This window comes from Festucalex cinctus, chromosome 16 (genome assembly GCF_051991245.1).
Source record: "Festucalex cinctus isolate MCC-2025b chromosome 16, RoL_Fcin_1.0, whole genome shotgun sequence".
NCBI lineage: Eukaryota > Metazoa > Chordata > Actinopteri > Syngnathiformes > Syngnathidae > Festucalex > Festucalex cinctus.
In genome coordinates, this window is record NC_135426.1 from 7,817,288 (window position 1) to 7,845,277 (window position 27,990).

Consider the following 27,990-nt stretch of genomic DNA (forward strand, 5'->3'; position numbering starts at 1 on the left):
ACGTACCAGAAATAGACACAGTGGTGCTCTCGTCAAGCCTCGTAATAAGAGTGTGATATGTTTTTATTTCTGGCGATGCATATGTACCAGGAAATGCTCTTTATCGTCATTGCCTAAAACACAATCATCGTCATAACGCACAACACGCCACCGAACGCTGGCCAGTATACGTCTTGAGGCCCTCGTCCATTATCTTATAAGTAACAAACTATATTTTATTGTTCTGTACACGCACAGGATTCAGCTAGCTAAGATACTTAGCTACCAACAGCACGAGACCAGCAGGCCAGGGAGTGTCAAGTTTAGACTTTCGCAGACTTACTTTTTACATCTCCAAACGCTGTCTTTTGTCGAAACTTGACTCAGTACGATTAAATGAGCACGACTAATGAACAAACATTACAGTGATTACCCCAAACAAAACATACAAGCGTTATAAACACAACAAAATACAAACCTGGTGAATTCATCATATTTTTGAGAGGGTCGCCGTATGGGCTGAGACACCATACAGGCTAGGCTAATAATAATAATATGTATCTGCATCATAACATACGGTTGTTATAGGTTTCTTTGAGGCCAGTTGACACTAGGAGGAAATTATTTTTTCAAGATATGCAATGAAAGTTTATTTTTACTCAGCCGGAATGCAAATCAAATTCTCTTTGGCAGTGGCATTTTCAAATCCCGCTGATGCAACCTTCATCACATATTAGCAACGGATGTGAGGAAAGAAACGAGGTTGAAATCTTTCAGGAGGACTTACTTCCTTTTATAGCAACTGGATGGAAAGATGGATGGAGAGATAAAAGTTTGGGAGCGTGTGGGGCGGGGGGGAATAGCAGCATCTTTTAGTTTAATCCCTTGTTAGCGTCTAATCCCTTCGGGAAAGATCGCTTTATAGAAAAGGAAAGGAAATGGCGGGTAACCGATTTAGGGAGATAAAGTGCTGGAAAGTTCTGAAGTCCCTTCGATGAAGCGTGTCACATGGCCCGAGAACATTTGAAGCTTTTCTCTCAGGATGAATAAGTACCTCAAATGTGTGCTTTTTGAGCTGATCAGTCATGAGAAGATGCGGACACATTTTTGTGCATGTCCTGAGACGGACCAGAGAGACGCTGAAATCTCGATCCTGCAGTACAAGTGTTGGCTAACTAGATTACTCTTCCATGAAGTCCTTTTTTCTGGGCCGGGTTTCCGAGTTGAAAGAGGACATAAAAGCGCTGTTTTGTATGAGAGCATTGGTCCGATCGAGAGCACGCTCAAGAGTCCCTGAAAAATTCCAGCAGCCACTCTTCGATGATGTTGCATATGAGATGAAACCGTCTTCTTCTCTCTGATGCTAAATTCAGCAGCCAACAGCATCAGTAGGTGGTTAGTATGGAGGAACAAAACTGCCAACATTCTAAATAAATAAATGACTACATAAATGACTAATAGTGAAAATAAAAACGGATGTAAAAAAATATAATTTGAAAATTATATCCAAAAAAATAAAGATTCAGATCCCGATTTTTGCCGATAGATTTTTTTTTTTTTTTTTTTCATTACAAGCAGCATATACCTTCAGTGTTCTAATCTTGTTTTATTGGAAAACACTGAACAATATCGGCGAAATAATACAAATGGGTTGTTTTAACTGCACATGAGGTAGTTCTCTCAAATAAAAATGAAAAACTTTTAAGTCATCTCAGCAGAAGAGGACAGTGGCTGACTTTCTCAGACCTCTGAGGAGGGAGTTGAGATTAGTGGAAAAGATCGGTTTATTCTTAAGGGATCGGCCGAGCACCGATCTTCCAAAATTAAGGAAATCGGGCCCAATAAATAGGCCGGCCGATCGATCGGTGCACCCCTAAAATAAATACATTTGTATTTAATTTTTTAATTGTATTTTTTATATCCATTTTTATTTTTACTTTTAGTCATTTATTTATTCATTTATTTATGTATTAGTTATTAATATATTTTGAATTTTGGCAGTTTAGTATGGAGGACCAAAACTGCTCAAATAAAAAAAAAAATAAAAAAAAAGAATAAATAAATAAATAAATAAATGACTAAAAGTGAAAATAAAAATGGATATAAAAAATATAATTAAAAATTATATTAAAAAAATTTATATAAATGGAAATAAAAAGAGCATCATATATATATATATATATATATATATATAAATAAAATACATTTGTATTACATTTTTTAGTTATATTTTTTTATATCCGTTTTTATTTTCACTTTTAGTCATTTATTTATTTTGAATTTTGTCAGTTTTGGGTTAATAGGCAAGGTTAATAGGCGAGATGACAGGATTAAAAAAATAAATAAATGCAGGGAAGGAAGGCTTTGAAAGTAAAAGAAGTCGGATTGTGGACATCCGGAGAGTCAAAGGTGGTGATCATTGCTTTCTTTTCCAAAGCCGTTCTCCTCTTTGAGCCCTTTTACCAAACGCCCCCCACCAAGTCCGTGGCTCCTCTACGCCACCGAGGAGATCTGCTTCTCCTCCCGATCGTCCGCGTCTGCCTCGCCGTCTCCCATGAGCGGCTGCCTCTTCTTCAGCTCTCTCTGGTACTTGGCCATCAGCGAGGCGTAGATGCAGCCGTACGCGGCGGCGGCCACCATCATGATGCAGACGATGCCGCACACCACGCCGGCGATCACCACCGTGCCGATGGCCCGCCGCACGCTCACAGGCCGGTAACGGGCACGCACGCAATCTGCGGGGGCCTCCCCGCCTCCCGCTCCTCCTCCGGCGTTTGAAGAGGAGTCGTCGCCACCAGAAATTGGTGGCGTCCCACTCGGGTTGATAACGCCCCTGCTGCATGGAGGACCTCCTCGGGATCCGTCACCTCCTCCTCCTCCTCCTCCCCCATTCTCATCCTCCAGCTGGAGGCAATAGTTGAACATTTCCACGGGAACGCCGCGGATGTCTCGCCCACGCAGCTCTTTGGGTAGCGTGCACTCCACCGCATCCACCTTTCCGCCTAGAGGAGAGGAAACAACAAGATGACAAGAGGAGGGTCGTTCAGGAAACACCTCGTGCCTGTGAAACCGTTAATTGACAGTAAGAGGATAAGACAGCAAGCGAGGACGAAGTGGGGTGGTAGACCGACACCGGAATGACTCATACACCACTAAACACACACACAGTTAGTGCCGTCATTGTTGACTATTTTTAGAATCGATTAATCTACACAAGGTGGTTGAGTGGTTACCACGTCCGTCTCCCAGTACTGAGGCCGCAAGATCGAGTCCAGGCTTCAGCCTTCTTGGGTGGAGTTTGCATGTTCTCCCCGTGCCCACGTGGGTCTTCTCCGGGTACTCCGGTCTCCTCCCACATTCCAAAGACACGCATGGCAGGTTAATTGGGCGCTCAAAGTTCAGGTGTACCCCGCCTACTGCCCGAAGCCAGCTGGGATAGGCTCCAGCACCCCCCGCGACCATTGTGAGGAGTAAGCGGTTAAGAGAATGGATGGATGGATCATTTACACAATAAATTCTGTAGGGTCCATTTAACTCTATTTTGATAGGGAGCAAATAGACTCAGTTTTAGAGTAATATTTATAGTTGGAAGAGAGTAAAATAAAGAATTGGAAAAAATAAACAAATAAAAGTCTTTGGCTTGGGAGACAGCCGATCTACCCCCTGAGCCACGCAGCTCCTGTTTTCTGCGAGTATATTGTTCATGTCAGCTGCAGCTGATTCCATGATTGCATGGAATCTTCCTTTCCAACAGACCAAAAACGATCTTTGGTCTCTTGGAGAAAAGCAAACAGTAGGAGGGGCGTAGCTCAAGTGCTAGTGTGGCAGTCTCCCAAGCCAAAGGCCGTGAGTTCGAACCTTAACCCTTGAGTGACTTTTATTTAGTTTAGTTTTTTATTTCACTCTCTTCCTAGTGTAAATCTTCGTTTACAGTGTTGCCTCATTTATCGCAGGTGTTATGTTCCAAAAACTACCCGTGATAATGGAAATCTGTGTTAGTTTAAAAATAAAATAAAATAATCTAATTAATTACATATATTTATTATGTTTTTTTTCATTTTGGTATGATTTTTGCTTTATTATAAATGCTTTTTCCACTCATCATATATGTTCTTTTTTAATTTACATTATTTTATCCATGTTTTTTTTTTATTTTTTTTTTATTTATTTATTACAGTATACAGAACATGCAGTATATATATTTTTCATGTATTATATGTTTTTCATTTGGGTATGATTTTAGTTTATTATGAATGCCTTTTCATTCATCACTTATGTTCTTTTTTTATTTACAGTCATTTGTTCTATTAAAAGTATGTTATTATTATTATTTTTATTTAAAGTATAATATAAATTTTCTATCTCCGGAATGCAATGTCGTGGAGCGACGAGACAGACACCGTTGGAAAGGTCTCGTCGAGATGAATTTGCGGATGCCTGTATGTCCCTGGTCGGATGTAGGGTTTGAGAAATAAGGATGGCTGCGCAAAGACCAAAAAAATAAACAAACCAAAAAGCACGCTGTAAAAAATCCATGAAACAGCGAGTTCCGCTGAAGATGAACCCACGATAAACGAGGTAACACTGTACTCTAAAACTGATCTATTTGGTCTGTATCTAAATTTACTAATTTACACTACAGAATTTACTGTTATTAGAATACTTGTCGATTAATCGATTAACTCATTCACTGCCTTTGACAAGTATACTTGTCAATTGTATTTTTTAGAGCGGTGCTAAATGGGGGCGAATCTGAGCATGCTCCACTGTAAATATCAAACTTGGAAACAACTTTACTGATGATCATTGCCCCATTTTATAGGAAATAAACACAGTTTCAGAGTCCATGGGAGAAATGGCTGTATTTTGGTAAACCTACATTTTTCTGCTGTCAATTATAAAAGAACGGGACGGGACAAAAAGTAGGGAATCTATTCTGTTATTTGGTAGATTCGGTTTATATATAATTATTGAATGTAATATCACGTGAGTATTGGAAATGTAAAAATTTTCTATAATGACTGGCAGTGAATGAGTTTTGACAGCTCCACACACAGTTAACACAAACTTGGAGATCGACTCAACTCGGACCTTGTACTGTATAATTCACGAAATGATGCCTCGCTTTAGCAGCGCATCTCCTTAAACTCTGGGTGACTAAATTCCGATGATATGCTGACAATCTCGGGTATGGCCAAACACGATTCGAATCTGGGAGGTCACTGACTTGAGGAGGTGGTATTATTCAGCTCTGTGGCCAAACATTCTCAGAGAGCCTTCTGTCTGTAAACATCCCAGCAGGGTGCCTTGTAGTCATTGGAAACAGATTGCAGAGTTATCCGCCGTGCTCTGTCTTGTTCATATCGCTGCCAAGCTTTCACGCGCTCGATCTCAAGATGCTTCGTCTGTCAAACTCTGCGAAGCGGCCGGACCGAGCCAGAGCGAGGATAATGGAGCAGAGAGGAGATGTTGCTTCATTAGCGGGGCAGCCGAAGCCCAAGGAGGCACTGAGGTGAAATGCAGATTTTTTCCACACGTGAGGGGAGAACACGGAGCAGCTGTGCTTATGCGATGCAAACGACATGGACGATAGACAGGCGGGAACGAGATCCGCGTTCACCCGGGGATGATTTCCGTTTTTTGCCTCATTACGAACGTCCTGCTTCGGAGCCGCTGCGACTCACCTCGGTACAATAGCCACTCCATCCAGTGTTTGAACTCCCGCAGGCTGCAATCACATTCCCAGGGGTTGTGTCCCAGTTCCAGGTGTTGGAGGTGGGCGAGGGGCTCAAACGCCGCCCTCTCCAAGCCGCGCAGACGGTTGCCAGCCAGAGACAGCCACCTACCGGTATACGGGTACATGCAATCAATAAACAGGAAGTGACATCTATGTGTTGGCGTAGATGTTTGTTTACCTGAGACCTTGCACCTCATCCAAGAGACCCAAAGGGACAGATGCCAGGCCATTGAGTGAAAGATCGAGACTCTGGAGACCGCCCAAACCCTGCAACAACAGCACAACCAGCAGATTTACTTTGGCAGTCCCGTCTCGGATCAATGGTGTCGCTTCCGGGGATGCCAAAAAAAAGTCAACGGCTGATTGATGATAGCTTTGTCTGTCCCAAGTAAAGTCATGCTCATTTATAGATTCATTCCGTTTCTACGGGAGAGGATTAGGGCCAGTGAAGAGAGAAAAAAAAAGTTTGGCAGGATTCTCACTTTATTTCTGAATTCTCACTTTAGTTGGAATTCTGACTTTAAAGTCAGAATTATGAGAATAAAGTCAAATTCTCACTTTAAAGCCAGAATTCTGAGAATAAAGTCAGAATTCTGAGATTAAAGTAAATCTGACTTTATTCTCAGAATTCTGGCTTTAAAGTGAGAACAATATTAGCATTAATAAAGTCAGAATTCTAAGAATAAAGTCAAAAAGTGAGAATTCTAACTGACTAACTAACTAACTAACTAACTAACTAACTAACCAATTAACTAACTTTAATAGTGCTACTATTATTCTCACTTATTCTCACTTTAAGGCCAGAATTCTGAGAATAAAGTGAGAATTCTCAATTTAAAGTGAGTATTCTGACTTTATTCTCAGAATTCTCACTTTAAAACCAGAATTCTGAGAATAAAGTCAGAATTCTCACTTTAAAGTCAGAAGTAAAGTCAGAATTCTGACTTTATAAGTGAGAATTCTGAGAATAAAATCAGGATTCCGAGGATAAAGTCAAAATTCTCTCACTTTAAAGTGAGAATTCAAGTCAGAATTCTGAGATTAAAGTGAGAATTCTGACTTTATTCTCAGAATTCTGGCTTTAAGGTGAGAATAATAGTAGCATTAATAAAGTCAGAATTCTGAGAATAAAGTCAGAATTCTCACTTTAAAGTCAGAATTCTGGGATTAAAATGAGAATGCTGCCAAACATTTTTTTTCTCTCTCTTCACTGGCCCTAATCCTCTTCCATACGTTTTAATTAAATAAAAGTGCATGACCAAATTGACTAATGAAAAAAAAAATAGTGCAAATAGTCATCCCAACGTATAATTTACTATTTGCAGTAAATTGGCCTGTTAGTGCATACTTGAAAGAGATCTCTGTCCATTCCTGTCAGAGAGTTGTTGTGCAGGCTCAGTTTTGTCAGATTGCTCATGTCCCGGAATAATCCAGCCGGCAAATTGTCAAGGTAGTTGTTTGAGAGGTCCAGCTCCTGTAAAACACAAAATGTGACACAACAACGTCAGTTAGATGAGCCCTTGCACAAATATTTCAGAATCAATAAGTGTTTGGATGGCGGCAAGTAATAGCTCGCTGATCCTGAACGACGGTTACATTTTATTCGATTGCACCGTCTCAGTTAAAAAATGTTGATTCTATTAGAAACTTTTTTTCATTGCTTGAATGGAAGCATTTACAAGAAAAACCAGCATCACTTTTCTGTTTACAAGTTGGCTTGTGTACACCATAAGCAAATGAACGGGTGGCCTTGAAAATATCCAAATGTCCACTTGACTTTGTGAGGCAAAACAAGTTCGCACAAGCCTGTGCTACATTTACACAAGCATAAATATATATTTAAGAAAAGTAAACGGCACCGACGAAACGGACCGCACCGACCTCCAGCGAGGAGAGGTTAGCGAAGGCTGACGCTCCCAGCGAGGCCAGCTTGTTGTTGGCCAGCAGGAGGGAGCGACTGCCCGCGGGAAGGAGGTGCGGGGGAGGCGGGGAGGAGAGGCCGCGCCCCCCGCAGTCCACCAGCAGGCCGTCCGAGGAGCAGAGACACGGGGGAGGGCAGGGATAAGCCGGCTGGAGCAGCGCCACCAGCAGACAGAGGAAGACTGCGGGAGGGAGACAGAGAAAAACAGAAAACAAAATAAAAAACGTTTAATGTGAATTCGTCTTCTATACTTGGAGTCAAGCGTCCAATTAACAAACAACCCAGTATTTGTTTGTCAGAGCTTGGATTTTCCGATTGTTTGCATTGTGTGCATTCTGCTCCTGAGGGCGATCCCTTCTGTTTCATTCTACTGATTTTTTTTTCATGTCTTTTCATTATTATTTTTCATCTAGAGTGACCCCACGTATTCGTGATTCAGTCCTTTATGTAACATTGGTGAATGATTGCGATGTGTGATGCTTTGTGGTCATCTTTATTTAGAAGCTATTTAGTGGCAGTCGAACACTCTAAAAAACAGTTGGATCAAAAATAACCTAAAATGGGTCAAAAAGGGCCCGACCAAGCTTTTTGAGTTATTCATTTCATTCAATATGGTACATGATTTAAGCCAAAAAGTTGGGTCAAAATTAATAACCCACAAAACTTTAAAAAATTTGGTTATTTTTATACAAAACCCAGAAAATTAGTTTGGTTTGTGCAAACCAAAAAGTTTTGTTCTTTTTCCTTATTCATTTGACCTTTTTTTTATTTATTTTTTTTATACTGAATAACCCAAAAGTTGAGCCAATCTCTTTTTGACCCATATTGGGTTGTTTTTGACCCAATTCACTCTTCAAACATTTGGGTAAAAAATAATTAAAATTGGATCAAGAAAGGAATGGCCAAATGTTTTGGGATATTTATACAACCCAAAAAATTGGGTTGTTTTTGGTTATTTGTTTGACACATTTTTTTTTTTTTTTTTTAATGAAAAATAGCTGTGCCAGTCTCTTTTTGACCCATTTTGGGTTGTGTTTGACCCAATTCACTATTTATTTGTTTGACACAATGTTTTTTTTAAATGAAAAAAAAAAAAAATGGGCCAGTCCCTTTTTGACTGACCCATATTGTTTTTGTTTTTTTTTGTTTTGTTTTTTTAAGTTCACTCTTCAAACAGCTGGGTCAAAAACAATTGAAATTGGACCAAAAAAGGAATGACCAAGTATATTGGCTTTTGGGTTATTTATTTGACACAATTTTTTGTTTAAATGTAAAAAAAAAAAAAAAAAAAAAAAAAAAAAAAGTTGTGCCAGTTTCTTTTTCACCCATATTGTGATGTTTTTGACCCAATTCACTCTGAAAATAATTGGGTCAAAAATAATTGAAACTGGATAAAAAAAAAAAGGAATGACCAAATGTTTTGGGTTATTTGTTTGACACAATTTTTTATTGAAATGAAAAAAAAAAGTTGTGCCACTCTTTTGACCCATATTGGGTTGTTTTTGACCCAGTTCACTCTTCACACAGTTGGGTAAAAAATAATTGAAAAAAAAAAATAGGGGAATGACCAAACGGTCAAACGACTAAACCACAAAACAACACAAATTTTTGGGTTGCTTTGTGCATGATTAACTCATTTGGCCCAACTTATTGGGTTATTCATTGAACTCAAAAAGTTGTTGGTCCCTTATTGACTCAATGTGGGTCATTTTTAACCCAACTGTTGTGAAACCCTTTAAAGAAAGATGTAAATAATTTTGCTATTTACGGCAGTGCTCACTGCTCAGTCTGCCTGCCGTTCCATCTCCCGTTTCATAGGCTTGCATTTTTCATCTCCACCCAGCGAATCTGCCCCATTCTTTCCTTTTGCCTATGACATTCCTTCTCTCCTGCGTGCTTCCCTTTCCCTTTCTCATTCTCCATCATTTTGGTCCACGCTCCTTCAATGACTCGTTTACCGCCGCCTGCCTTTGTTTCATTCCGGTGTCTTATCAGCCAATATTTGCTCTGTGCGTGTGCGTGTGTGTCCATGGGGTCCATATGCTGGTGCGCGAGTGTCGAGTGCTGACAAAGTGTGATATCAAGGAGGCGACTCCAGACACACAACGTTGCACATTTTTAACTGCCCGGACGGCGGAATTCATCAGTTGCACCGTATGCATAGCGTTAGCATTCATTTCTCAGGGCGCCAGCCATTCTATAGATAAAGTGTGGACACTTGGTCTAATAAGGAGGTGCTTTGCGGCTTTGTTGACGTTGGACCTGGAGAGGATCTGGCTGACTGTATCTCTGTTCTAGGTCATCCTCAAGCTGTTTGATGGGCTTAATGTAAAGTTCTTCCGCAGCAAACATACATCAATGGGTCTCGTTTTGTTAATATTGTCCAGGAGACATCGTCCAAAATGGCAAACCACCGATTGCTGAATTTGTTTTCTTCACTGGAATGCTTTTGGGAATCAATAATACGCCAACTGTGATACGCTTTTACAATCTTGCTCTTCTAATTACCCAATGCTTTTTCCATCTGCCACCTTCATCTGCTTTCCTCATGTCTTGACTCTCTCTCTCTCTCTTTCATTGCACACTGGAGGCGCTGAATATTGTCATATGTGATAGATAAGAGTCTGGAGATAACAGTCCTCCCTCTGATGAGCTTTTTTTTTGGCCACTATGCAGACGCAACCTGCCCGTGAACTGTAACCGTGCAGAATGTGAGCCAAATCCTCCGAAAAGGGGACTCACTTTGCTTGACAAATGGACGACAGGAGAGATTAGAGGTTTTGCTGAAATCCTTCAGTGGGAATCTTAGAAGGATTTTTCTCGCCGTGCAGTGGCTCTGAATTTGCAGTTGCAGGTTAGCACCGTTGCGGGAGATTTAAGCTGACAGTTGAGCTCAGAGGTATACAGGAGCGACGTTATGCAACCGAGAGGCGGCGGAACCGAGCTGGGAGACGTTTCTGTTTTGGGATGGAACGTTTGCTCACAATGTAACATCAAATCGTGCGCAAATCGTGTCTCTGCGAGGGTATTTTTCCGATGCCATCCAACCGTTCGCTCCTCCCTCTCTCGCCTCTTCTCCTCGTGCTGCTCCCTCCCACTCTCCCTCCCTAACTTTCAACATTTATGAGAGGTTTCTCGTGGAGGAGGAAACAGAGGAGGTGGTGGCTGTTTTGTCTTATTTTAGCTGCTGCAAATCCTCTGCTTTGCTATGGAAGGGCCTTTCTTTCGGCCTATGTTCCCGGCATCGGAAAATAATAACAAACTAATAGAAATATGGATGCATTTTTTTTAGTCATTGATACAGTAATTCCTTTATAATTCATAAAATTGAGTTAAAATGAAAAAGATGTACTGTACTATAAAAACGAGTGTGATATTGATTTGTGTTGAGGTCATTTTTCTGCCGCTAGATGGCATAATTGCATATGTAAGACGTTGGTGGCAGCTCAGTGCATTTTTCTTTTCATATAAAGAGATTTCTAATCTTTAACATGAAGTAACTTGTCAAATTTTGCACATTTTTTTAAGTTGTAAACTACAACTTGACCCCAGTCTACACAAATATATGCATTATTATTAAGTTTATTACTGTTAAATTTGGATGTGGACATATGCTGCGTTGCGACTGGAATTTTGCAGGCTTTCCAAGTAAGGGGCAGTCTTTAATTGTGCAGTAAAAATAAAAATAAAAAATAGTGGCGTTAAAGGAACTTTAAACTCAAAATTAACGCACTAATTTTGACTCCCTTAGTAAAAATAATAACATGCCCAGTGAGATTTTTAAATTAGCAAAACCTTTGCCATGGCATATAAGAAACCTTGTCAACCATAGTGAAACACAAATTACACAACTGCAGTAAAGTACAGTACGTAATAAGGCAAAATGGAAGCGGTCCGTATGCTGCCTGCACCTCTTGCGTTGATACATGTGACCCTCGTGCTGACATCCAATGGTCCGTCATGGATACTGTGATAGACAATAGGCCAAACGGGGTTGCGGAAACATTGTGTAAAAGTATTGGCAACAATATATCGGCTAAAGATTTCAGGTTCAAAGGTAGCTAAGTCGTTTTGATTCAATAATCAATTGGAATGTTCCAACTGGTATCATGCCAAACTACTTTCTGCTATCTAAGTGTGCTGTCAACACAGGAATGTTTGTCTGCATCGTCTTGACAACGCAGCTGTCTGACATGTAATATCCCACGTGGGGGGTTCGAGTGACACCGGACCCGTCGATGATGTCACCTGTCGGTCGCACGTTACCCGGAAGGCAGAGCTGTTTTCCAGTGGCGCGCGACAGACACTCACCTCACTATCGTAATCGCTATCTGATTACGAGCTCCACCAGCTGTCCCCACTCTTATCTGAACTCCCTAATTTACTAGCCTGCTGTCTGTCGTCATAAATGCCCCGCAACTTGTCAAATGTGGTTTTGGATTGGACTCCTGAAACTAGCAACATACGTACTGTGTACATGAGCAGAGCTTAAGCAATCGTTTGAACCGTTATATATATATATTTGCTATTTCATCCAACTCTTAACTTATTTATTAGATGTGATTACGTCAACTGGGTATACTGTGCTTATAGTCTCGATTTTAAGTGACCCCTATGGAACGTAAATCAAGGAGATTTAGCTGAGGTGGTGAATGGTCAGACAGGTGCCTCACATACGCCTTGTCGGCACTCCTCCAGGCGGCGATTTATGGCGGAGCTTCTGCCAACTTACTTTTTTATGTCAGTACACCAAATTTAAACAGAACGGAATGCCATTTTCCTCAATGATGGTTCACTGATGAAATGTGATGACATTGGGGAAAATGTTTTCACAGCTCACTGTTTCGCCTCTTTATTCTCAAGCTACTGTGCATGTGTAATTTGTCAAAGGCTGATGCGTCCCCTCTGCAAACTGAAGCATCAATCTTTTTCAGCCAGCGAGTGTGTTTGTGTTTTTATACTGTATTTTTTTTTTCCACACCAGGGGCTTAGCTTGAAAGGGATAAAACACAAAGTGGCACACGCATGCATATAAAATACTATTAAAGCAACCCAGCAGCTATTCTTAAGGTAACGGTGTGTTGCCGTAGCAACCGAGGTGCCATCAAGCTGATGTTTAAGACAAGCGAGAAGGGTGCCGCAAGACAAGTTTTGCAGCTCGTGTCAAAAGCCGCACCGTTTGACCCGCATCATCTCTTGCCAGACCTCCAGAATAATCACTTACTCACACACGCACACACGTGTCATGGCCACACACACACAACACGGATAAGCCTGAACAAGGTGTAAGGGTTTAGGCTGTACTTGCTGACACTGGGATGAGAGGAGACTGGATTAGCATTGCTCTGAAATCCAGTGACAATCCTACTTTTTATTAATTATTCCTCCTCTTCCTGACTTCCAAATTTGTGCCACATTGCGTTACATGCCTCTCAACTCTTTAGTTTGGTTCCCTTCTTCACTTGTCAATTGATTAGGTACACTACATCATAAAAACAGCGTATTCAACAATAATTACGCCAAATTGGCTATTATATCTTTATTTTGTCCAATCCAAGCCCACTTTAGCTGGTTGTTAAGTAAGTTGTGAAGTCCTTCTGCTAGCTTCAGATTACAGTGGCGAGGCTTGCTGATTAGGGATAGACCGATTATCGGCCGGGCCGATGACAAATAATCGTTATCGGCCGGGCCGATGACAAATAATCGTCATCGGCCTTTTTTTATGCATCTGAAGGCCGATCAAGCCGGTGTCTCACAAAGCGGTGAGTGCTTGCGAACGGAGCAAAATTTAGGGTTTTCATCAGGATTTGTATGATGTTCACAGACAGTTTTTACTTTTTACAAATCCATTTTGAACATATTCAGACAATTTTTACTGTCTGCAAAAATATTTTGAGACCTTTTACAAACCTTGAAGAAAGCCCTCAATTAGCTACATTCACATCCAATTCTCGCTCAGTGAGATACATATTTAAATTTCCACCTTATAAAAATAAAAAAAATAAAAAATGCTGACACTGGGAACTCCCTACACGTTTTATTTTTAAAAATAATTTAAATTAAAAAAAAAATGAAGAAATGATGTGGAAATTTTGGAAGACTTTATCTCCAGTAGAAAACTTTAGGGGAATATTTACTTGCTTAGTTTTTAACTTAGCGTAACGCATGCTGATGACTCTGTAAGCTACCTGCATTTTTTTTTTGTTAGAATTTTTAAACAAAGCTGTCAATTCTTCGTATGTTTAGGATTAAAAGAAAACAAATGATAATTTTTTTAAGTTTTGATGAAAATAATTTGTCTTATAATATCTAATATCGGCTGGAAATATCGCTTATCGGTCTCCTTGACGACTAAAAGGCAGCAAAAAGGCAGCGCTAGCAAAAAATGTCAAAACATCTTTTAATATTGAATGGACGAAAGAGCATAAATTCCTGGCCAAAAGCAGTCGAGACTCGTTTCACGCTTTCTGCACGCTTTGCCGATGTGATGCGTACGTGAGCAGTCAGGGCAAAGCAGAAGCATAAAAGCAAGCTCATCATTTTCCTTGCTATTTGCTTTTCAAAATAAGTTGTGTTTTGTGGCACGTTGCATTTTTACAGAAGCATGTCACTGCTTCGTGATTTTAAAAACATGGTACTGTAAACTAAATAAATTGTCAAAAAGAAGTTTGACGTTCTTTTGATAGTTTTACCATTTAGTTACACCAACATAATCTATAAACTATGATGAAAAATATACCGCAAGTTTGATGTACTGTGTTCCCTCATTTCCTGCTGGGGTTGGGTTCCAAAAAATACCCGCAATAAATGAAATCGGCGAATTTCTCTCTCGTATAAACATTCTCAATATTCAAACCTTCATGAATTTTATAAAATAGGTACATTACTGTAAAAAAAAAAAAAAAAAAAAAAAAAAAAAAAATGCAAGCAAAATTGCACTAAAAAAATAAAAAATTCGCGAAACGAGTGAACCACATTATAGCCAGGGAACCTTATTCATTTTTTTTTTTTTCAAATATGTCCTAATTTTTTACCTTATGGGAATGGCCACCCTACTTCAGATGCTCGATAACTTGTTTGTTAAATGATGATGGCTAGCTTGGATCTTCGTCAGCTAGTATCAGCAATTAAATTTAAAAAGCACCATCCTTAATGACGGGAGCACTCTGCACCGAACTAATTGAACATATTGGCACACTCAAGCTCTTTAATTAGATGAGATGCTTGGAGCCTTCCTCTCTCATTCAGTGACTCCGCCCGCCCGTGTGCCGGGTTTGCACACGTGAATCCCGAGCAGAGCTCATTTGCTGGATGTCTGCTGAGAGTCAAAGAAGACAAGATGGAATCCGTATACGCCAATAAAGGATATTGAATTGAGGGAGAGTGAATTTTGGCAAGGTGATAATCTCAGTCTTGCCAGTGACTTAATTGCATACAAGAGCGTTTTCTATCAGTGATGATTTCGTCAACGAAAAACGTTCGTCATATTTTTCGTCACGAACATTTTTTTGCAGACGCAAATGAAACGAAAACTACAAGAGAAGCCATTCATATGGATGATAATGATAACTAAAATTGACTGACAATTTCGTCAATGACTAAAAGGAAAATGAAAACAACACAGTGACGAAAATTCACACAATCCAATCAGAAGGAATGAAACGTGGGTGGGAGAAAAGAACCACTCAGTGCAGCTGGAAGATTAATATCAAGCAATTATTCACTTTTTTTTTTTTAATTTGGGTGAAAACTAAGTTATATTATTGTCAGTTCAACATGTTTCATTGAAACAATGAAGACACGCTGTTGTATTAAATGTCTGGCGTGTTAACGTACAGTTACAAATTAGTGTGTTATAATTTTCTGTATAAAAGTTGAAATGTATGTTGAAGGAAAATATCGACTAAACTGTCAATTTAGTCGACTAAAATTAGTCTTTTATTTTTGTCGACTAAAATTGGATTAAAACTAAAATACAATCAAATGACTAAATTATGACTTAAAACTTTAATTCATTTTAGTCAAAATATGATAACTAAAACTAAATTAACTTGTCAAAATTAACAGTTTTCTACTAACTAGACTAAGTGCAATTTCTGTAGAAATTGTGTGTGAATGCTGAAAGCTGAATGCTAATAGCTGAATGCTAAGCTGAATGCTTATGAAGTAAATTATTATGTGAAAATTACAAAGTTTTGAAGTTGAAAGATAAATGAATAAAATAAAACTTGAACTGCAATCTGTCTGAGGTGGTATTTCAGAGAAATTTTAATCCATTTACTGATACGATAGTCAGTTGATATCGAACCATCGAATGTACTAAAATTTGGTCCAGACGGGGCTTGAACCAGGTCCGCTGTAGGGGAGGCAATTACTCTAAGGACTGCGATAACTTGCCTTGCTCAGATTCATGGCTAATGGCGTATTTATTTTGAAAAGTGTCATCTGAAACAGCAAGCCAACATGCATTTAACCATTTCAGTGAAGTCGTAATGCATTTCCTGATATGATAGTCAGTTTGTATACATTTATATCACTAAGCATAATTGCCATGGATGTATTTGCAATGTACAGTCAGAGGTGGGATTTGAACTTGGGACCTCCTGGTTACGCACTGAACCAAGTGCGCCACTGAGCAGTATCAGAGAGCTGGTAATGATGATCAATTATAGGTATGGAAGTGGGCGTGAAAAGTGGGACTTAGAAAAAGTTCAATGTCACATATGTTATTATTTTTATTCTCTGCACTTTTTTGCTGCGTAACAACTCCCACATAACACTTCCAATTTTCATTGTTCAAATTTCAACTAGCTTCAAAAATTCATGTCTCCCCGAGTATATATCGTCTGATTCCAAATTACTTAAAATATTTGCACAATTTAACATCAAATTTCCCCCATTCATTTTCAATGGGACAGACATTGAACTTTTTTTAAGTATCACTTTCCACGCCCACTTCCATACATATAACGTATCATCATTACAAGGTGTCTGATACTGCTCGGTGGCACAGTTGGTTAAGCGCATTGTCCAGTAACCAGGAGGTTATAAGCATAAGCATTCTACATGCATTAAAATCTTAGTATTCAGCTATTAACATTCAGCTTTCAGCATTCCCACGCAATTTCTCCAGCAATTGCACTTAGTCTAGTTCACATTGAAAATGAATGGGGACAAGTTGATATTTAACGTTAAATTGTGCGAGTACTGTATGTAATGTGGAATCAGACAATAAATACCCCAGACGGTGTGAACTTTTGAAGCAAGTTGATATTTGAACAATATAAATCGGAAATATTATGTGGGAGTTGTTTCTCGGCAAAAAAGGTTAGGAGAATAAAAATCTGAATAACATATGTGGAATGCTTACAGCATTCCCACAATTAGAGTGCCTTACATTTTGTCACAAACACGACTAAATTCATGTGGGAAGAGGCTAAGTAAAATTGTGCTGCAAATGTATGCTTTTGTACGTAGAAATAGCGGGCAAAGGTACTAAAACGAGAAACAACCTTTCGGCCATTTCCTCCCTGCTGTTTGGCATCTAGGGACTCGTACACACTGTGGTGTAATGTGGCATTTCATAAAAGGATTGTGCTCACGGCCAGTGGCGGAGCCAGACTTTTATAAATAGGGGGGCCAGGCGGGGGGCCAAGGATACTTCATCCAAAGATGATGCCAAATTTGTTTTCATGAAAATTAATTTCAACCGGAGTCTCTATCGATGTTCAAATATATTTAAGTACATATTAAGCACAGGGGAGATTTTTGCACATAATGTGCCGTTTATTAAGAATGTATAAAATGTACAAAAAAATAATAATTCAGCACTGTTTAACTTGAATGAACTTGCACGCACATGCAGATACTGTATTCATGCAATTACAGTACTTTTATCAACATAACATTATATTATGAACATAATGCAAATTTGTATTACAGTATGACTAAAGATCCTGTCGAAGTGCCAAACTTCATTTTCCACACACCCTATGAAAAATAAATGTATTACTCCAACTACTACTTCATTTACAGCCACATAATTTATTAATGTGATTAATTAATAATCATGTTAATAAATCCTCCCCTTCTACCTGTAAATGCAAACGTCAGTTAGTGTCGGTTTGAACTTTCAACCATTGGAGGGTGCTATTGCATAACAACAACAACATACTTATTTTTACCTTGCACAAAACTACGTTGCTTATTGATGTCCGTCCAAAACAATCTATCTGAACTAGAGGTGTCAGTGGATTAAAATTTGTAATAATAATTAATCGCATTACTTCAATAATTAACTGACTATTAATCACACATTAATTGCACATTTTATATCTCAATTTATACCTACATTTACAATAAAATGTACCCCCCCCCCCCCAATTTCAATATGGTTTTATTTTTTTTAGTCATTGATAGAGCAATTTCATAATAATTCAATAAAAAAAATTTTAAAAATTCATTGATAGAGTAATTTCATAACAATTCAAGAAAAAAAGTTTAAAAACAATACAAATAAAATATGTGCTGTACTGTAAAACCAAACCAAAGCGTGACTGATTTGTTTTGGTCATTTTTCTATCACTACAACATGGTATAATTGCATTTGTAAGACAATAGTGAAAGCTCAATGCATTTCTCTTTTCATATTAGGAGCTGCCTAATTTTTAACAGGAAGTAACTTGTGAAATTATGCACATTTTTAAAACTGTAAAATACAACACAGTCCCCACAAATATATGCATTCGCTCTAGGCTTTTATTTTGTGAAGTGAAATAGGATGTGCATTGTAAAATGACAAATTTTTACTGCATAGGAACCAGAAACGACCGATGTGTTCTTTTCATATTAATAGCTCTGTAATTTTAAACAATAAGTAACTTGCGAGTTTCTGCACATTTCAAAATTGTAAAATACAACTTGACGCCAATCCCCACACATTAGGCAGTATCATTAAATTTATTACTGCTAAATTGTGTTATAGTGACTCCTTTTTATGACGTTGGACGCTTTTATTTTGTTAAGTTCTCGGATGCGAGATGCAGCTGAGGCCGCTCTACTGTTACAGCGAACACATCGGTAGTTTCACTTTCACCCTGATGAGATATTTTGTGGAGATGCTGAATAAAATACGCCTCACATTTAAAGATAAATAGGCTTGTGCTCACTCCAACTGTCAAGACGGCGTCCATTCAGCTCTTTACTCTCACAGGGGTTTCAGAGTGCCCATGGACGCCTCTTGGTGCTTGGTGCGAACGCAACGGCTAACCGAGTGCGTTCTTTCAAAGCAAGACACGGGTGGTAGTGGTGAGACACAGTCCAAATGGCTCCTCCACCTATATTCTGCCCCTTAAACACTGTATTTTAGCTCCAGTGCTTTTCTATTGGGTAGTTTTGACGTGGACGTTTCTACTACGTGGTGACTAGAATTCCCTGAGTAGAGGCTTTCCAAATAAGCGGTCGTTAATCGAGCGTTAAAAAAAAAATAGTGCCGTTAAAGGCACTTTAAGTTAACGAGATAATAATGCGACAATTTTGACACCCATAATCTGAACATAAAAGTTATTTTAAACAGTCACTCACGTCTCACAGGCAAACAAACATGATATAGCCAAACGCCAACATGCATTCTCGGTACTCAGGAGACTGCTCCTTAAAACAGATGATTCTCCTTCTCCAGACTCCTAGTGAGGTGGATTATAATGCTTTGTCGTAAGTAGCGCCAGCTACTGTTCAGGAGGGGCATAACAATTAGTAGGCGTCTGCTTGGAAAAAAAAATGCTGGCAGGCTGCATCGGCCAAGCGTGCGACGTCACTGCGCCGGTGCCGTGATATGTCAATCATTTGGCGTCTGCTGGGTCCAATCACATTTCAGCAGGGGCACGTGCCACCCCGGCCCCCCTCTGGCTCCGCCATTGCTCACGGCCACAGCATATTCAATGCCCTTATCCTTTGTCAGTGTGTATTTGTGTGAGTGTGTGCGCACAATTATGCCGAGCATGCTAACATTAACAGCTGTCAAAACAGACTGTTCCACATGTATTGTTGGGAGTATAATAGATGGGATCAATCAGAGTGAGAACGGAGCATTGAGTTCCTTCCACTCACCGGGTCCGGACGGGGGCAGTCCGATGCCCCCTGGGGAGTGGCCGTGAGGGGGCATGGCTTGACCACTTCCTCGGTGGTGGCGGGAGACGTCAAACAGCCATGCCTACAGCCTCCACAAGGGCGGCGACTGCAGGAATCTCAAACACCTGAAAGTCATAATAGGGGTTTAATGAATTATATGTTCCCAATGATGTCAAGAGATGAGTCAAGTTTAATCACTGCCAGTGCACTTTCAATCAGTTGCTTTATTGAACAACGATGATCTCGCGATATGACAATACCGCGATTATCGATATATTGGTCAAGTAATAAATTCACGATAATTTACGATAAAACTACTCAAGACATAAACTGATGTTTTTTTCAATGAGAAAATAGTTTCTTTTTGTACCATCACTGAAACACAATATTAAAACTGATGTCTTCTTCACAGTGAGTACTTTCAGTGTATTTTTTTTAAACAAATAAAAATGTTTCAACTGTTTCATTTTATAAGCTGACAATTTTTTTGTGTAACAATGCAAATGTAAATAAATAAAATGACTTAAATATGTTAAATCCAATTAAATAAATATTAATATTCCTCAGATGTGTGCTTCAAAAAGTCAAAACTTAAAATATGTTTTAAAATGTTAAACTTGAAGATATAAAACACGTTTTCCATAGAAACGTATGCAAAACTGAGTCAGTTGCTGGACAGAAAAATGTCTTCTACAAGTAAAAGTAAGCTCATGAGTCTTCTTCGCCTGACGACTAGCATGCATTTCCCCGCCACGCTTATGAGGCGCTCCTCCTAGTGGCCTGCCAAGTAATTGCTCAATAAGTAATGAACAATGGAGCCATTATACTTGTAGTGACTGTATATTAACTACAAATATCGTGATGCTTGCGTAGGTGTATCGATAATCTATCACAAAGTATCGCAAAGTATCACGATTTATCGCGATATCGATATATTGTCACACTTCTAGCCACAACTGGTGCCCAGACTGTATATAGCTAGTCGCTAATGTCGCCCAGGTCACTCACCAAGGCAGGCCCCACCTTTTAAAGCCACACACGATCCAAGTCACAGATAATACAGTGAGGATATAATAATGCAAAATAAATTTTTAAAGGTGCAGTCTGCCGGTTTCACTCAGGAAAATGCACTTTTTAAATACAGGATTTAAACAAACAAGCTACTTCTCAATTTACAGAGCTGGGCTTTTCTTAACGTGTGGTGGTGATTTTGTCCTAAACCCCCATATCCCCAGCCTGTATTTTGCCATTTTGTGTTTGTTTTGTAAACAGCGGGACGTTTCTGTGGAAAGACAGTGTTTACACCCCTACAGCCAATCGCAGAGCGGGGGGTGGCGTGTTGCAAACGGGGCCGGGCGAACGTGTCGGCTGCGTGAGGTCACTCCCGCGGCAATCTGAAAGCACGCACGGATTATTTTTTTCTTCACTCACTCATTCACACACATAAGCTTCTGTGAGTGAGTGAGTGAAAAAAATAATAATAATCCGTACGTGCTTTCAAATTGCCGCGGGAGTGACGTCACGCAGCCGACACGTTCGCCCGGCCCCGTTTGCGACACGCCACCCCCCGCTCTGCGATTGGCTGGAGGGATGCAAACACTGTCTTTCCACAGAAATGGCCCCCTGTTTACAAAACAAACACAAAATGGCAAAATACAGGCTGGGGGTGTGGGGGTTTAGGACAAAATCACCACCAAAGATTAACATAAACCCAGATGTGTAGACTGAGAGAAAGTTAAAGTGTGTACATCCTCTATTTAAAAAGTGCATTTTCCTGAGTGAAACCGGCATACTGGGCCTTTAATCTTCGATGGGATAATCGTTAAAATAATCAAGTCTAGTGATATTCAATAGCTGCATCCCGATTTCGCGGAAGCATTGCAGGGGATTGGTATTTGTAACTCTTGAATTGGCTTCATCTGATGAAGTTATATTTGGATGCAACTAAAGTATCACAGGGTTTCAATTCCCTCCATATTGATATGTGCCCTGCGACTGGCCAGCGACCAGTCCAGGGTAAAGATCACCTGGGATAGGCTCCAGCTCCCTGTGACTCAGAATGAGATAAGTAAAATGCAAAATGGATGGATAGAATAAACAAACATGCACCAAAACAGTGATTAGAGATGCCAAAATGACATTTATCAAAACAGTATCGAGTTATATACGAGTGATAGAAAATAACCTCCTGCAACTTGAGGAGCATTCGGCAAATTCTGAAAACGATGTGATGCTATGAGACGCACCCTTTTTCGCCACCCTTTTTCGTCAGAGCGTCATCCGAAGCCAATTAGCCGCGTGTGAAGTAACGGCACTCATCAGATTAGGCTGTAGTGCAATAATTAGACTCGATCCCGCTCATTCTTTCGCTCTCACTCGGCGGCACGAACTGCGTGAGGATGCGTGTCGAGTGATAACGGGAATTTGCATTTTAAGTGGCACCGGCCAAATGATCAGATGTGCGCCGATTTAACGGGAGAGGAGGATCCAGAAGTAGTTGACAGACATGCGCCGGGGAGATGCAAATTAGATCAACAACCAATCAAAAAGAAGCAAGAAAGTGTGACAACATACACTTCTGCTGGCTCAAAAGTAGCCCAAATTGGGTGAAGTTGCGATTACGGCATTTTCTAAGAATATTATTACACTCAATTTATTTCAACTGTCAGTACACTAAACTGTCAAACATGGCGACCATCTTCATATGGAGGACCAAAACTGCCAAAATTCAAAATAAATACATGAATGACTAAAAGTGAAAATAAAAATTATATAAAAAAAGATAAATAATAAAAACGGCTATAAAAAATATAATTCAAAAATGAAATACAAATTCTTTATTTATTCACATATATATATATATATATATATATATATATATATATATATATATATATATATATATATATATATATATATATATATATTGCTCTTTTTATTTCAATTTCTATTTATTTTTTTGGATATAAATTTCGAATTGTATTTTTTTATATCAATTTTTATTTTCACTTTTAGTTATTGATTTTTTTATTTAGTCATTTATTTATTTTGAATTTTGGCAGTTTTGGTCCTCCATATCTTTTAGCCTAGCAAATCCAATCTTCAACACAATCTGGTAGGTTGAAAAAAATAAATAAATAAAATAAAAATTTTCTCGTTAACTCATCACACTACTGTACGTTTTTTGTTTTTTGTTTTTTTCCACCGTTCTCCTGCTTTACAGCCAGGCATTGACTCTTATTGTTGAGCCGTAAGGATATTCAAGCAGCCCCGAATGTGATTAAAAAGTCACATTAGCCGCCGAGCTCCTCATCTTTGTCCTCTGGGAAATCTGACTTTTGGAATCGCAAGCACACACGTGCGCCATTTAGAAATTCACAAGTGAGGAAACAAATGAGAAAGCTTTGGTCACTGTTATTTTTTTTTTTTTTTTATTATTATTTTTTTTTTATTTTTTATTTTTTTGCCTCCCTACGTGTTTCCATTAATATTAAATAAACACTATCGCCTAAATGTGTATTGAATAAATTGCTTATTTTTGTACGTACAATTCTGACACTTTCAAACACTGACGTGAATATGTTTGTTTATTATTGTGGTGGCGTAATGGATCATCATTTGCCAACAAAACAGCATCATTATCTTCCTCTACGTTATTCACAAAGCGCATTGAAACACCTACAGCCGGAACAAAGTGCTATGTACACAGGTAAAAAAAAATCAAACGTAAGGTATAAAACTATTTAAAAAAAAAAACAATTAAGGAAATAAATGAATTCTAAAGTGTGCAGGCAGCCAGTGGAAGGAGGCTAACATCGTAGAGATGTTATGTGCTCCATCCATGACTCGAGAACTGTTTCAGCGAGGGCTGGCTGACTCCAAAATAAAGGTGTGACAGTAATCCAGCCACCTTTGGAAGCTGCCACACTCATTTGCTGATTATTTTCCACTTTAAATTATTGATTAGTTAAAACCCAGGCGTGTATTTGAAGAGAGAATACTTTATCCTAATAAAAATGTTAGAATAACTATTAGCTCCTTGCGCCATTTTGTCTTAAATAAACAAATTTCACAAAATGATCCATGGGAAACAAATATTCTTCCTTCATTGCCTTTCTTTTCTGGATTCAACACAATAGATAAAAAGTTACAATTAGTGACAATACAATCACTAAAGTGTAACTAATTAAACAAATCCCACATTGACAGTTCAACATAAACTCACTTATATGGATAGACTATAGCAGAGAAACGAAAATTAAACTATCCATCTCATTAATCTGATGTCACTCAATGCCAAGGTTGGTATTGATATTTGGACCAATCCGCCCACCAGTTATCATTATCATGTACATTGTGATTATCTTGTGGGGCCCGGGGGGTTGTGCCCGAGTGCTACCACGGCCTGGGGGAGCCTGGGGGGCTGTGCTTGCCTTGAGAATTTGCTTCTCCCATTGTTCACTGAATCAGTGGAGGTTGGTGTTTGTGGATCTCACTCTGCTTCATCTATCCTTCCTTCCTTTAGTCCTTCCTCTGGTCTCTTGACGTCTCCCTAATCCTGTTGGAATTCAAATGTATCCGGGGTTGGTGAATGATTATGGATTTGTAACTGTGGGTAGTATGTGGTGTCTGGTTGGTGCTGGATTTCACTTTGCTTCATCTTTCCTTCCTTTGATCCTTTGTCCTGTCTCCTAACAACTTTATGACTCTGGTGAAACTCTGAAATATCCAGTCTAGGTGAAGGGTTTCAGGTTTCAGGTGAATTAAAGAGGGCATGCGGCACGCACACATGTGAGGCTGCTGAATGAATAATACTGAACTCTCAAAAACAAAAATAAAATCTTGTACAGGTGTTTGTTTAAAGCAAAAAGCAATGCAGAGCTATTAGGCATCTCAATCTAGCAAGCAGAGGTCCCTTTAATGTAATCAACCTTTTGGCACGGTGTTAAGCAAGCAGCACGGTGGCTATTCTCAGAAATCTTTTTTTAACCAATTTGACCTGCACCCCACGTCGCTCCCACACACGTCAATACCTGCCAGTCAAAGCCGGTCGGCGTCGAGGTGGGGTGGCTGGGAATCAAATGACGCCTCATGCCCGAACCACGGGCTTCTCTTGTGTCCTCTCCTTTTTCCTCGCGACTACTCTTCACATGCTGATCAAGTCACTTCCTGTCTGTACTTGGATTTATGGCTTCCATGCGCTACCTTCATGTGCCCTTCTTGTGAAAATTAGGTTGTATGTTGGGATTATTACAAAGTGTTTGGCTTGAAAGAAGCGGGTAATACGTGAGCGCATCTTTGCCCTCATTTGCCTAATTGATTACCTTTCCAAAGGTATTTCATCTTTTCACAACGGGCCAACATGGCGTGACTAATCGTTTTTAATTGCCGGTGCAGTTTCCGCCCCATTTGCCAGCGAATTGTGTTCCACCTGGTCGCCAGGGCATCGGCAGCTGCGACTTTGACTCGTAATCGCACTTGAAAGACTTTGTCGATACAATGTTTTGTGCTACAACTCCGGGTGCGCAATATCTGCGGTAGACACTGTAAATTTGGCCAACATTATCGAATAGGACTCGATCGACGAATCGCCACAGAGCTTGTTAATGATGTCGTCATATCGCCTCAGTGTGAAGATGACTTGAAGCTTGTCTGACCACGGAGCTGGATGAGCTGCCAGTCAATCATCCCCCTTTCTTTCCTGGCTGCTTGTGAACGTCCATAAGAATGCTGGGCGCTAAGCTAACTTGCCGCACGAGCAACATTACGAGCTGTTGCTGACTTGTTAGCATTGCGAAACGTGGCGGGGCGCAACTTCGCTAAGTCACTTATCCTCAGTCAAGAATTTGTAGAGAAGAAGAAACAGAATAGGAGAAGCCGGAGAAGCTTTGCTAACTTTTAAGCTAACATAACTACTGAAATGCTCAAAGGAGCACATAGGTGGTGCAGTACAGTAAGAAATCCATCTGGAACCCCATTACAGCAGAAAATAAGTAATTAACTAAGAACAGCAAATTAGCAGGTAAACTAATTAGGGTATAAAGACAAAATAATGCAAATAAGCATACGTGTTTGAAAACTGGAAACAAATCAGCTTTGCTAAAGAACTACCTATATAACTAATTCAAATATAATTCCAAAGCATTTTTTACTTAGGGGTTTAAAAAAAATAATCAAATAATCGATGTTGCATCAATTTTCCTTTTCGAGCCTGATATCAATTAATAAAACCATGTATTGATTATTTTAATATTTCTTTCCCATAAATTTATGGAATTTTAAAGGCCTAGTTTTTTTTTTTAACTGTTTTCTTGACATTTACTGTTCTCATGAATTTAAAAGTATTTTCTTACATTTATGAAATACCTGACTTATTGTACTTTAAGACAATTCAGAATCTTTTTAATTTACAGTTATTGAATTAGGATCATCAAAATATTTGCATCGCATCCTTGCTGATGCCAATATTTGTGTAACACTTAAGTGATTATAACACTCATTCATTTAACCAGTTAATTCCTCTGCAAAATTTAATTTGGAATTTAATATTTGTGGAGTTTTTAATCATGTCCTTGATATTTAAGAAGACTTGACGTTCCATAAGTAATCAATATCCATCAGCCCTATTTTTTTACACTTAAGTTCATATCACAATATATACCATGATGGGATATAGTTTATGTTGTAATATTGACTCTTATTCCACATTGCACCGCCCTCGGTGCGACTTTTGTTTTTTTTGCAGCTCGCAAACAAAAGCAGAGCCATGCAGCCAAGCGCAGCTAAATCAATTTTTAATGGCTTTTTTTCTACCACGGAGACGACACACATCACACGCACATACATGCACACACACCTAAGTACTGTACATCACGATAAGATACGCGCACGTTGACAAGTGCACCAAAGCAAAACGTGCACGTGTCCAAACACACGTAACGGGCAAACGTACACATACATGTATGGCACTGGGATCATGTGAAAAAAGTGAAGGTCAAATTGAACCCAATCCTGATGGATAGAGGTCAAAAGTATGCAATTGCATCATCGCAAAGTCCAGAGGCGTGAGAACAACTTTTTGGGTGAAGCTTTTTTTTTTAAGTCTTGAATTTCACACTTATTCTGTTGGTGTGGTGACAAATCGACAATGCCCTCCCCTTTAATTAGCTGTCAATCAAGTCGAAGACTATATTGCTAGTAATACACATTAGTTCCTCACGTGACATTTGGACACTTAATCAGTAGCTGTTAGTTTAGTGTCGTGAGGCCGGGAATAAACTGCATGTGTTGGTATGAGGGAGAACGATCAAAAAGCAATAAAAAGTCGTCACATTTCGCTTCAGTGTTATTACATTTTTGCCCGTCTCATATTACAGAATTGCTTTGAGTATGACGATGCCGCCACTACAGCCACAATAATAAACATATCGACAGTGCCGGTCATAATTGAGCATTATGAGATTATTTGTTTTTATGTTGATTATACGAGTAATAATCCATCAACTTGTTTCAAGTTTTTTTTCTTCATCTTTTAACAATGATGTTAGCAGCACTGTATATCTTTTAAGCTTTCAAGACGTTATTTATGAATATGCAAAGACTCACCTTTTGACTAAATATTTCAGCACACACCAGTTTCACTGTGCTCTCCTTTCACGCATCCCTCCTGCCCAAAACATCCCTGTTATTTGTTTTATTTTATTTTTTATTTTGAAAGAATCCAAAATGGAAGAAAATAAATCCATACGTTGAAAATCCTGGTGAGGGCACAAAACAAGAATAATCCTTCTTTATGTATCGAGACCTCGCTTGCATCAAAAGCGCTTGGAAGAGGAGGAAAGGTTTTAAAAGCGGAAGCTTCTATAGTGGAGGCAAAGCGAGGATGGAGATGCTTTAATCCTCGTCTTCTCATCCAGTCCTTGTTTGAATGACACGTCCGGTGGCGTCCTCCTTGCTGGCTCGTGAGCATCTGAGGTGTGTGTGTGCGTGAGCTAGAGAGAGACAGCGCGCGAGCGTGTGCGTGCGCGTGTGTTTGTTTGTGTGTCACAGACAGAAAATGAGAAGGTGCTGGCGTCACGCTCGCCCTCCCGTGTGCCGCTATGTTTGTGATGCCTGCACACATCTCAGTGCGTGTGTCATCCGTGCTACACTTGAGAGCTGCTTTTTTTTTTTTTTTTGCACGCGCCCACCTCCCTTTGCTTCGTCTCCGTATGCATGTGCAGTC

The 27,990-nt window shown here is 39.4% G+C and overlaps 2 protein-coding genes across 5 annotated transcripts in view; one reads left to right on the forward strand and one right to left on the reverse strand.

Annotated features, from left to right (window-relative positions):
• cacna2d4a (calcium channel, voltage-dependent, alpha 2/delta subunit 4a) overlaps nucleotides 1-27,990 on the forward strand; it is a 69,375-nt gene that overhangs the window by 15,879 nt on the left and 25,506 nt on the right. The gene's annotated exons all lie outside the window — the stretch shown is intronic.
• lrtm2a (leucine rich repeat transmembrane protein 2a) lies at nucleotides 46-27,910 on the reverse strand. Of its 2 annotated transcripts, XM_077499049.1 has the most exons (8): nucleotides 27,514-27,910; nucleotides 27,372-27,432; nucleotides 19,746-19,891; nucleotides 7,598-7,818; nucleotides 7,065-7,190; nucleotides 5,895-5,983; nucleotides 5,664-5,821; nucleotides 46-2,981 (listed from the first exon to the last, which is right to left on the reverse strand). In XM_077499049.1, exons 3-8 carry the CDS (start codon nucleotides 19,798-19,800, stop codon nucleotides 2,473-2,475), a joined length of 1,158 nt encoding a protein of 385 aa, XP_077355175.1. In that variant the 5' UTR covers nucleotides 19,801-19,891; nucleotides 27,372-27,432; nucleotides 27,514-27,910; the 3' UTR covers nucleotides 46-2,472. The 2 variants fall into 2 exon arrangements, with proteins under 2 accessions (XP_077355175.1, XP_077355174.1); XM_077499048.1 differs by having other exon boundaries at nucleotides 27,372-27,909.

Coding starts and splice junctions, on each gene's coding strand:
- lrtm2a (XM_077499049.1), bottom strand. CDS start 19,800: ATGCCCCCTCACGGCCACTCCCCAGGGGGCATCGGACTGCCCCCGTCC. Junction 7,191..7,597: donor CTAACCTCTCCTCGCTGGAG/GTCGGTGCGGTC, acceptor TGTGTTTTACAG/GAGCTGGACCTCTCAAACAA. Junction 5,984..7,064: donor TGGACAGAGATCTCTTTCAA/GTATGCACTAAC, acceptor CTGTTGTTGCAG/GGTTTGGGCGGTCTCCAGAG.